At 37.7% G+C, this 11,380-nt stretch overlaps 4 protein-coding genes across 11 annotated transcripts in view; 2 read left to right on the forward strand and 2 right to left on the reverse strand.

The window, feature by feature from the left end:
* Positions 1–2,349, reverse strand: part of mrpl16 (mitochondrial ribosomal protein L16) — a 6,242-nt gene extending 3,893 nt beyond the window's left edge. Inside the window, exons 1-4 of one of the 2 annotated variants that reach the window (XM_016456859.1) lie at positions 2,141–2,349; positions 1,729–1,800; positions 807–955; positions 426–719 (exon numbers count right to left, since the gene is read on the reverse strand). In XM_016456859.1, coding sequence (XP_016312345.1) covers positions 426–719; positions 807–955; positions 1,729–1,800; positions 2,141–2,198 — 573 coding nt within the window. In that variant the 5' untranslated portion in view covers positions 2,199–2,349. Of the gene's footprint in view, positions 1–425; positions 720–806; positions 956–1,728; positions 1,804–2,140 lie in introns of both variants that reach the window. The other variant, XM_016456858.1, reaches the window with a different exon arrangement.
* Positions 2,350–3,219: 870 nt separating this feature from the next.
* Positions 3,220–5,002, forward strand: LOC107665817 (protein FAM172A). 4 transcript variants are annotated; one of them, XM_016456853.1, is made up of 2 exons: positions 3,220–3,358; positions 4,016–5,002. In XM_016456853.1, exon 2 carries the CDS (start codon positions 4,023–4,025, stop codon positions 4,941–4,943), a length of 921 nt encoding a protein of 306 aa, XP_016312339.1. In that variant the 5' UTR covers positions 3,220–3,358; positions 4,016–4,022; the 3' UTR covers positions 4,944–5,002. The 4 variants fall into 4 exon arrangements, with proteins under 4 accessions (XP_016312339.1, XP_016312340.1, XP_016312338.1 ...); XM_016456854.1 differs by having other exon boundaries at positions 3,220–3,350; XM_016456852.1 differs by having other exon boundaries at positions 3,221–3,354.
* A 670-nt stretch (positions 5,003–5,672) lies between these two features.
* txnl4b (thioredoxin-like 4B) lies at positions 5,673–8,497 on the reverse strand. Its single transcript, XM_016456860.1, has 2 exons — positions 8,233–8,497; positions 5,673–6,200 (listed from the first exon to the last, which is right to left on the reverse strand). The coding sequence occupies exons 1-2, from the start codon at positions 8,381–8,383 to the stop codon at positions 5,938–5,940; spliced, it is 414 nt and encodes a 137-aa protein (XP_016312346.1). The 5' UTR covers positions 8,384–8,497; the 3' UTR covers positions 5,673–5,937.
* A 645-nt stretch (positions 8,498–9,142) lies between these two features.
* trmt10c (tRNA methyltransferase 10C, mitochondrial RNase P subunit) overlaps positions 9,143–11,380 on the forward strand; it is an 8,270-nt gene continuing 6,032 nt past the window's right edge. Inside the window, exon 1 of one of the 4 annotated variants that reach the window (XM_016456843.1) lies at positions 9,143–9,198. The gene's annotated coding sequence lies outside the window, so the exon portion shown is untranslated. Of the gene's footprint in view, positions 9,199–9,459; positions 9,509–11,380 lie in introns of those variants that run through there. The other 3 variants (XM_016456846.1, XM_016456845.1, XM_016456844.1) reach the window with 3 other exon arrangements.

An 11,380-nucleotide genomic window follows, 5' to 3' on the forward strand; every position in this document is an offset into this window, starting at 1 on the left:
CGCGATTCGACAGAAGCTGCGATTGTCATGCGTATCTTTCAGTGAAGCACGGTTCTATGATCAGCAGTAAATCTCCATCCGAAGGCCAGAGGGCGCTCTCTGAAACTCCAAATACCCCTCGCAGAAGAAACCCAGAAAATAAACAGAAAATAAACAGAAGATTCAACTGCTTTCATTGATTCAACGTGACTAATAAACACACGATTACGGCAATATACGGTTTATCTGAGTTCTTATTATTATCATTTATTCGATTAATCGTGCAGCCCTACTAAATAAACAGAAAAAAAAACATACAGCGCATCCTCCAAGTAAAGGTTACACAACACTTTCCTTATTCACTTTATTGCCACATCGTTCTGGAGGAAAAGCCAATTATGAAAGCATAAAGAGGAAGTCAGAACCTAAATCTACTCAGAACAAACCTTGGCTGGAAAGGGAAGCTTCTTGGCCACTTCTTTGAGCACAGCCTCCACCTCACCCAGCTCAACGCGACCTCCGACCTCCACCACCAACCGGCCGCATTTCACCGGAGTCACATAGTGATCGATGGCACCCTTCCCGCCGCCCATGCGCTGACCCAGGCCTTTACGGGTGATGGGCTTGTACGGGGCCTTGATGCGCCACACAGCAAACGTGGTGCTGGGATCCATGCGGCGGTTGATGGTGAGACGCATCATCTCCATGTGACCCCAGTGCAAATAACCTCCACCCAGAGCCTACAGACATAATGCAATGACATTCAGAGATCTTTAATATATGTACTAAATAAACATACACTTTCTGGGTTACTTCAAAACACTGACCACGATCCCATACTGTCCTTCGCTGAACGTATTTGTGCTTTTGGCCGGTCCCTGGATATCTCGCAGCTTCTTCATCTCCTTCTTTGCTTGTTTTAAATTTGGGACCTTTTCGAGGAACTTCAGTTTAGGCTTGTCTGGTAGAACCACGTCTGCATGAGAGAAAAACATAAATCACACACTCTAGTTTAGTGGCTGCACAATTCATCAAAAAATAAAACCAAAATGAGCTTTTTTAAAACTGAAATATGGCTTAGTGCGATTATTCAAGCACAACCGCTGTCTTCATATCTCTGCATATATTTATAAAATTAAATCACATTTAATTAAATATAAGCAATGAAATGAAGGCAGCCGTAAATAGTAGTATTATAATTTTAGTTGTAAAATAAAATGATTATTAGTATTATATTTTTCTTAAATACTCTTTTTTTATTTTACAGTGAAATTTTACAAAACTAATTATTCTTTTGTTAATATTGTTGTTACTAAAGTAAAATATAAAAATACAAAAACAAAATCTAAAAAAAACAAAATAATTATATCATTTTTTTTTTATTCTATTCAGAAACAACAATAATACAAATTATTCTTATTATCTGTATTAATGGATTTTGGACAAATTTTGCATCATAGCAAAACCTGGATTTTTTTTTTTTTTTTTTTTAAGTTACATTTTAAAGTGCATTTGCACTTTTTATTTGAAAAGTCACAATTGGGGTTAGAGTTAGTTTTATCTCCAAATCATGCAGCCCTACACTCTTGATCTTGAGAACAAAGAAATCAGAAACTGCTCACATGCTTTGTTGAAAGGGCTTAAATAATACAAGACCAACAAGCATCAACTAACGATCATAAATTAACTTAATGACTGAGTGAAAGTGTTTAACTGGTGAAATGTTGGTGCAGTATGAACGATCATTACCGCTGAAGTCTGGTGGAACTTCGTAAATTCTCAATCCTGCTGCCAAGACCTTCAGGTTATTTTGCAGCACATCTGCTGTGGAAGAAAGCGATTTCAGCAAATTCATTCGACTAGTAAACACGGTTTTAGTGGGTGAAATATCACTAAATATCACATTTGACAAGTTATGACACTCTGGTTATCACAAACATGTAAAGTTCAATCTAAAAATCAGTAACGTTAATACTGCAGACTATTAAATGAAGGATATAAATCACACTGACTCATGGTACATGTGTACATGTCTATACCAAACATGGTATCGCCATACTTTATGTCCAAAAAATATTTATGTATTAGTTGTACTAATAGAATTAATATGAAATATTATATATTACAATTAATATTGTAAGATTATTCATCTGCATTCTACCTGGCTGGCTTGATGTCCGGACAAAGCCCAGAAACGCGTGCTTCAACGTTGAGAACATGCTGATTCTAGAATTTAATTCTATATATAAAATATAAACGTATACTTCATATCTTCTCAGTTATGATTCACACCAGTCTCGTCGGATCCACAAGGTCGCTGCCATGTTTGCTCAACACCCGGTTTGTCGGTGAAATTCAGCCGGTGGAAACAGTCATGCGCATAATGAGTTCCGCGTAATTATAATTCAGTTAACTATATATATATATATATATAAATAATATACACACACATTAAGATGTCCGCATCAAAATAAATTTACAAAAGTATTTTAAAGTATTTTATTACATTAAATGTAAGTAAAGTGTCTACTTTTAAGGTTTCAAATAAGTTTTTGGGGAATAAAATGTCAAAATTTGGTTGAAATAATGTTACATTGTCATTCTGTGTAACAACATTTATGTAAAAATTCAAACCTTACCAATTAATTGATTTAAAAGTATCCCTGTTTAGTGCAAAAGTGAAAAGCAAGGTACTATACAATCTGGGCAAACTATATTATATACAAATGTAATATATATATATATATGTATATATATATATATATATAGATAGATATATAGATAGATATATATAATTTAAATTGTGCACAATATGTAAACAAAATATATGCCTGGAATTGGCCTACTACTTTGACAAACATGTACAGTATACAACAGAACACAGTGCATACTATAGCTATCCAACAAAGCATTGCATTTGTCAGTATATACGAATAGAGACATTTTACACAAAAATGGATTAAAAAGCAAATTGGCCATATTTATTTTTAGACTATTTTAAGAAACAGTGGTCAGTATACAGCCAGGGTTCTCAACTCTGGCCCTCGAGATCCATTTTCCTGCAGAGTTTAGCTCCAACCCTGATCAAACACACCTGAACAAGCTAATCAGGGTCTTCAAGATTACTAGAGTTACAGGCAGGTGAGTTTGATCAAGGCTGGAGCTCAACTCTGAATCTCGAGGGCCAGAGTTGAGAACACATGGTATACATTTTTGCATGGTAAGCACTGCAGTGCCCTAATATTCACTAAACACCTGAAGCCACACCCTCATGTCAATCAGAAACACCTGTCACATGATCACTGATAGCACACATCTCAGCAGTCAGGAGCTACATCAGGAATAACTTTAGCAAGTCCTCAGACTACATTGTTAGTAGGTAATTTTCTTTATTAGTATCCATTGGGTAAATTTATAAAAACAAATGCTTTATTCAGAATTTAAAGTCAGATCAGATGAATGATGGCTTATAAAGCATTTTTTCAAACAAGATTGTATTAATTAGGATTTTTTTTAACGTCTTGAGAGAAATATTTTCTGCTCACCAAGGCTGCATTTATTTGATCATAAAGGCAGTAAAAACAGAGAAATATTATTACAATTTAAAATATGTTTGCTATGTGAATATATTGTAAAATGTAATTTATTCCTGTGATCAAAGCTGAAGAAACTTGTTGCTCAAGAAACATTTCTGATTTTTGTCAATGCATTTTGAATCATACTTTTGTGGAAACTATGATATACTACTATTCAAAAGTTTAGGGTAAGATAATCAGAAATGTGTCTTGAGCAGCAATTCAGCATATTAGAATGATTTCTGAAGGATCATGTGACATTGAAGACTGGAGTAATGATGCTGAAAATTCAGCTTTGATCACAGGAATAAATTATATTTTACTACACATTCAGATAGAAAAACTATTTTAAGTTGTATTAATATTTCACATTACTGTTTTTAATGTATTTTTGATTAAATAAATCAGTCTTGGTGAGCAAATCCTTATTCCAGACTTTTACAGATATACTTATATTTCAGGTGCCACATGATGTTGGAGTGCTCAGACTCGAGCCGTAATCCAGTTCAATCGGATTTTCCATACTCATTTTCTGAGGACGGTCAACTGCGGCACAAAGTCACCTGTGAACCCTACAGGTTCCCCTTTAGGCTTGATGACGTCCGTGGAACCGAACGGGAACATCACAGCCTCTGTCACTACATCACTCAGCACGTGTACGACCTCTTAGAGAGGAACTTTCACCTTATTAGGGTGCATCTCGAGGAGGACGGTTTTGTATTCATGAGTCCAGGAGCACTGTATCAACCTGGGAGTCTTCTGGTTCTGATTCAGGACTGGGGAACAGTGCGGAGCGGCGTGTGGAGCTGGAAGCTTTCTGCTCACGAGGGACTGGAGCGAGGCAGTCAGATCCCGTATCTTCGCTGGGCTGCGCTGGAGTCATGTGCCGTTATCATAATGAACCCTAACGAGGGTGGGAAAACTCTAGAACATCACGTCCATCTGGTCTGGGAACGCTTAGTTTCCCGGAGCTCCGCTGAGCACATTTTTGTGGTCGCTCACGGCTATGGAGGCTTGGCTTTTGTGGATCTACTTTGCTATCAGCTTGAAGAGGTTCAGCGTCGTGTGAAGGCTGTGGCTTTCTTGGATTCATCTCACAACCTGTGGCATCAGCTGTTGGGAAAGGCTGGACGCGACTGGCTGAAATCCCACTCCAGAACTTGGATTCTCAGCACCAAACCCCTGAATCGCTCTGTCGGGTCTCTGAAGGCCGGTTGCCCGCAGATTTCCGCAGGTACTCAGTGCCATGACTCTGCGCCCACCATCTGCATGGAGTCTGTTTTTCGCTTCTTCAGCAAGACCATCAAACCTAAAGCCACGCCAACTCCATTTGAAATCATCACCAGGAGCAAGAGCCGTGCAAAGGACCAAAACAACAACTCAATATGATCACACAAATGGACTGACCTGAAGGGTTTCTGAAATAAATAAAAGACTTTGCATCAAAATGATCATTTCTGTCTGATTATTGTAAAAAAGACTTGTTTGTTTCTTCATGAGATTTGGAGAAATGTAGCATTATATCACTTGCTCACCGATGGATCCTCTGCAGTGAATGGATGCCGTCAGAATGAGAGTCCAAACAGCTGATAAAAACATCACAATAATCCACATGACTCCAGTCCATCAATTAATGTCTTGTGAAGCCAAAAGCTGCGTGTTTGTATGAAACAAGTCCATCAATAAGACATTTTTAACTAAAATACGAGTCTATAATCCATAATAACGCTTCCTCCAGTGAAAAAGTAATCTGGTCTAAATCAGAAGAGAAATATGCACAGATCAAGCACCGTTTACAAGCCAAAACAGTTCTAAACAAAAATGTTGGTGGATTTTGATGTGAGAGGACAATTGGGGATGGACAATAATGCTTCCTCACTGAAGGAAGCATTATTATGGATTATGGCATTTTAGCCAGAAGTTAAAAACGTCTTGATGGATTTTTTTTTTTCCAAACATGCAGCTTTTGATTTGACTTAAGATATTAATTGATGGACTGGAGTCGTGTGGATTACTTGTAGATTATTGTGATGTTTTTATCAGCTGTTTGGACTCTCATTCTGACGGCACCCATTCACTGCAGAGGATCCACTGGTGAGCAAATGATATAATGCTACATTTCTCCAAATCTGATGAAGTAGTAAAAGTAGTAAAAAAATTGTTTGAAGTAGTTTAAAATTACCATCAATGTCATTAAACTTCTAGAAGTGTAAAACCAATATGCTTTACTTTGAAAACATCATACAAAAATTTCACAATACGCAGAATACATCAGATTGTCATTTCCACAGGAAACTCTACATCCTGACAAAGCTCACTTTAACTAGTCACTCTGTCAGAAGACGTGATTCTTGACTCTAATACTGTTGTGTAAAACTCAATGCTAGATGTCATGGTACAGTAGATCATATTTGGGAACGTTTCTTGGGTCGATCGGGCTTTGGACGATCAGTTTTCCTCTCATGGCGCCTCGATAGATCACTTCAATCAGATCCATGAAGTCCTGTTTGGTTTTGAAACTTCCCACAAACTTGGTATGATCTGGAGATCTGAATGGAAATAAATCAAAATCTGAGTGGAGTGATATGAACAACTTCAGTGAAATATCAATTAAACAGCTAAAGAGGAAATTATGACCGCTGAAATGTATGTGCCAGAACATGAAATACCATGATTACTTATGCATCAAATTTATCTTTCTTGTTTCCAAACACTTCTTTGGAAACATCCATTTCAGCAAGTTAATTTTAAAGGGGTCACATGATGTTGCTAAAAAGAACATTATTTTGTGTATTTGGTGGTAACAGTATGTATGCATGTGTGTGTTTACATATATATATATATATATATGCACATTTAAATTGTGACTTTTAAAGTATAAATAAATAAATTTATTAAATAAATATCTATTAAACAGGCACATATACAAATATATATATATATATATATATACACACACACACATATACATTTGTGTGTGTGTGTGTATATACAGTGCATAGATTTAAATGTATAATAGATATTTCAATTATTACCTTTATCTAAATACAGTGGGTATAGAAAAGAATCACCCCCTTTAAAATAATCACATTTTGTTGCTTTGCACTGTGTGCTCAGTTTTGCTGTGTGCTTTGGGTCATTGTCATGTTGGAAGGTAAACCTTCTTCCCATTGACAACTTTCTCAAGAATTTGATGCTATTTTGCCCCATCCATTTTTCCTTCTATTCTAACAAGTGCTCCAGTCCCTGTTGCAGAGAAACACCCCCATAACAGGATATTACCCCCTCCATGCTTTACTGTAGGAATGGTGTTATTTGGATGGTGAGCTATATTGGATTTCTGCCAGATATATCGTTTGGTGTTGAGGCCAAATAATTCAATTTTAGTCTAATGTGGCCTCAGAATCTTTAAGGTGTGTTTTGGCAAAGCTCAGTCATGACTGCATGTGGCCTTTCTTGAGGAGTGGCTTTTTCATTCAGTCCTCCCAAACAAGCCACATTTGTGGAGAATTTGTGATATTGTTGTCACATGCACACAATGAGCACTCTTTGTCATAAATTCCTGCAGCTGCTTCAGAGTTGCTGTAAGTCTCTTGGTAGCTTCTCTGACCAGTTTCCTCATGGCTCTTTCATCCAGTTTGGAGCGACGTCCTGATCCAGGGAGGCTCTGTGTTGTACCAAATACCTCTTAATAATAGACTTCGCTGTGCTTCTAGGCATTGATAAAGCCTTTGAATTTTTTTGGATCCATCTTCTGACTTGTGCCTGTCCACAGCTTTATCCCGGAGATCTTTTGACAGTGCCTTGCCACCCATAGTTGATTGTTTGCTTCAGCTGCACTACCAAGGACTGAAATGCTACAGGAAAGCTCTTTTCATGCTGAGCTAATCAAAATGACCACAGCTGATCACAGTTGAAAGTCAAATGGCTTTGTGTGCCATTGAGAAGGTAATTAGCTCCCCCTGATTGAGTTTATAAGTCATTTTTAGGAGGGGGTGATCCTTTTTGCAACTCAGCGTGATGTTCTGTTTTTTTATTTTTTCTGACATGTCGGTGTTATATCCTTCACTTGGATGTTCTAAGTTGCACTGAGTAAATACAGCTGGATAAAACTAAAACTGGGTCCGTCTTCATTTCAGGCTGCAAAGCAACAAAATGTGATTATTTTAAAGGGGGTGATTCTTTTCTATACCCACTGTATCTATTAAATATGCAAATAGTGTGTGTATTATATACATGAAGACTTCAGATGCAAAAAAAGACCGTCTGAGATTTTTCTTTTACATGAGCATTTTTATCAGGCTCCTATTAAATTAACATTTTAAATAAAGTTTTAAAATTAAGCTTAAAGCCATTAATTATGCACATATGAACATATAAAAATAATAGTGAGAGAGATTTATGTATATATGTATGTATGTGTATATATATATATATGTATGTGTATATATATATATATATATGTGTGTGTGTGTGTGTGTGTGTGTGTTTGTGTCCGTGTAGTTTATTTATATATACTTAAATATCTACTAAATATAGAAACTTTATATTTGTGTGTGTGAGAGAATGCAAGTTAAGCACGTGGCTATTAAATACGCACATGTGCAAATATAAGACGTGATATAGACCCAAAAGAAAACATATACCACATAATTCATTTGTTAGTAAATATGAGGATCATGATCATCATAACTCACAATCTCGTCCAGCTGTAAACACACAGAATCTTCATCTCTGCCGAATCGCAGAACTAAAACCTTCTCAGCGACCGATTTAATGGCGTCATCAATGTCTTTTTTACACGACAGTTTAGGGAGAAATAAACTCATGACGCTTTAAATGAATTCACCCAGAATTATGAACAAAATTAACTAAATATTGGGAATACACGCGTGAACTCCACCGGATGTTTACTAGAGTGTGGCGCACCGCTATATATGAGCTGACTAGAAACGCTATCAATAGTTCCTACACTGTGTACACAACTCAACATAAATATGTTATTCCTGTTAGTGATATTACGTATTCTACTCTTTTAAATTACATGAACAAATATTAGCACATTTGCGCATTCAAACATCTTTTTTAAAATATTAAATTAAGTTACAGACAGCTCATTTAATAAACGAATGCAGCTTTCCGCACGGTCAGCTTTTATTGTTGCACACCGACATCCACATGACAGCAGGCAGCGTGTGTCCTTTTGAGTAGTGATGGGAAGTTCGGTTCTTTTCCGCGAACCGGTTCTTTCGGACAGTTCGATTCAATAAACCGGTTGAAAAAACCGGTTCACCGGTTATTTTACGCTCGACGTAATGACGTAATTGGCGATGACGTAATGGCGTTAAGTCTATCGCGGGCTTAACACATTCAAATATAAAGTCAGTAATCATAACATCAGTCAATTAAAACATCATTATAATCTGATACGTTTCTTACAATTTGGATTTTTGTATCTAAAGCATCAACACATATACAGGCAGTGATCTGCAAACTAGGATGTTTTACAGTTATGACGTCAATAAATTAGTCTTGTTCACTAAGAAGAACCGGTTAAATCGAACGATTCGTTCGCGAAGCGGACATCACTACTTTTGAGGGTCCGGTGACTTCCGAGTGAAGATACAGAAATATATCTGACATGGTATATTGATGTTACTTTAATGTGTGTGAATGTGATTACAGATGTAGAGGAGACCGGGGCTAGTTGTCACAGTTCTGTTATATCTCTGTAACCACTGGTTGAATTCCAGTCCTGTGGATCCCGTTTGAATTCCAGTCCTGTGGACCCCCTGTTCTGCACATTTTGCATGTCTCCCTTATTTAACACACCTGATTCAGATCAGAGCTTTGTGAACTGAATTGATTGTGTCAGATAAGAGAGACATACAAAATGTGCAAACAGTGAGTCCCCAGGACTGGAATTGAGAAGAACCACTATCTGTAATTATCAGGTTTGAGTCATAAATAGGCCTACTTGTTTTCTCTGGCAGAGTTAATTGTTGTTATAGTTTCAAACGTATATCAGCCCTATCTTGCAATTGTGTGTGTTTGTGAATTTTGCCCCTCAAACTAAAATTAGACCTTCATTTGGGTCAAACATTGTTTTTGTGATACCGTTAACATTTTTGCTGTTTCATAATAGTATATATATAGCTACTATTTAGTTTAAAATTAGCTGTTCCATTAATTGCAGGTTGACAGTGACAACTTACCACACAATATGACAACATTCCACTGTATGAACTGTATTTTTTCCTGGCCAGTAACAAAGGAAATGTTCAGAATCTTTTACTGTAACCAAACATGTATTGTTTGTGTCCGTTTCATATGATTGATTGGAGGGAAAATTGTCTGAAATTCCCATTGAAAATTATTATTATTATATATATATATATATACACACACATGATGAACCAGTATATTATGACCACCCCCATTATGTTAGGACCAATGAGCATGCCTGGCAACCGAATGGTGCCGCTGGTGCAGTTCACAGAGCAGTATATATATCACCCAAGGACTGGCTTTCGGTCAGTAGAGTGTTTGGTGTCAGAATGGGAAAAGCTGCTGATTTGTGGGAGTTTGATAAAGGACAAATTGATGGCACGGTGCCTCAGAACTTCGATCTCAGAAACAGTGCGCCTTGTGGGTTGTTCACGTGCCACTGTAGTGAGTATGTATCAAAAGTGGTGCACGGATAGCCAAACGACGAACCGCCGTCCAACCATGTGTCGTCCACAGCTTATTGTTGCCAGAGAGGAGAGGAAACTGTCGCACATTGTTCACAGTGACTACAAGGCCACCGTGTGACAAATCACCAGCAGCTACAACAGTGGTGACCAGGGCAGTGTGTCACAGCACACAGTTCACTGCAGCCTTCTGTATATGGGCCTGCGTAGCCATCAACCCAGCCGAATCCCCATGCTCCCTCAACAAAGCATTAAATGGGCTCAAGATCATCAAGATTGGAGTGTGGATGATTGGAAGAAATTGGCCTGGTCGGATGAATCAAGATTCCTGGTGCATCACGTCAATGGCCGAGTGCGGATACACCGATTACCAACAGAGGTTATGGTACCTGGATGCACTGTTGGGCGGACACAGGCCAGCAGTGGCGGTGTTATGCTGTGGGCGATGTTTTCTTGGGAAACTTTAAGGCCCCATTATCCCAATGGCACAATCCCTGACAGCTGTTAGGTATCTGAACATCGTTGCAGACCAAGTGCACCCATTCATGGCAACTGTGTTTGTTGCCGGTGATGGCCATTACCATTAGGATAATGTGCCATGCCACACTGCCAGAATCGTTAAGGAGTGGTTTGAGGAACATGATGGTGAATTTCTTTTAATGACTTGGCCTCCAAATTCACCTGAAATGAACCCAATCGAAAAGCAGGTTTGCACTACATCACCATCACTCCGCAATGTATGGGAACTGGAGGACCTGCTGTTGACATTATAGTACCAGAGGTTCTACAGGTTATAAAAGCGAGCTGTGCCGTACCATGCAGTGGAAAATCACCATTAGATAGTTGGTCATAATGTAATGACTCGTCAGTGTGTGTGTGTGTGTATATATATATATACACACACAGGTGCATCTCAATAAATTTGAATGTCGTGGAAAGTTCATTTATTTCAGTAATTCAACTCAAATTGTGAAACTCGTGTACTAAATAAATTCAACGCACACAGACTGAAGTAGTTTAAGTCTTTGGTTCTTTTTAATTGTGATGATTTTGGCTCACATCTCAACAAATTAGAATACTTCATAAGACCAATAAAAAAAACATTTTTAGTGAATTGTTGGCCTTCTGGAAAGT

Source organism: Sinocyclocheilus anshuiensis, unplaced genomic scaffold (assembly GCF_001515605.1).
Source record: "Sinocyclocheilus anshuiensis isolate Anshui unplaced genomic scaffold, SAMN03320099.WGS_v1.1 scaffold856, whole genome shotgun sequence".
Classification (NCBI taxonomy): domain Eukaryota; kingdom Metazoa; phylum Chordata; class Actinopteri; order Cypriniformes; family Cyprinidae; genus Sinocyclocheilus; species Sinocyclocheilus anshuiensis.

Bases quoted from the DNA above. Each gene is read 5' to 3' on its own strand.
- LOC107665817 (XM_016456853.1), top strand. From the start codon at position 4,023: ATGATGTTGGAGTGCTCAGACTCGAGCCGTAATCCAGTTCAATCGGAT.
- txnl4b (XM_016456860.1), bottom strand. From the start codon at position 8,383: ATGAGTTTATTTCTCCCTAAACTGTCGTGTAAAAAAGACATTGATGAC. The intron at 6,201-8,232 runs ATCCTCATATTT...TCTGGCACATAC, and splicing joins TGTGAGTTATGATGATCATG to ATTTCAGCGGTCATAATTTC.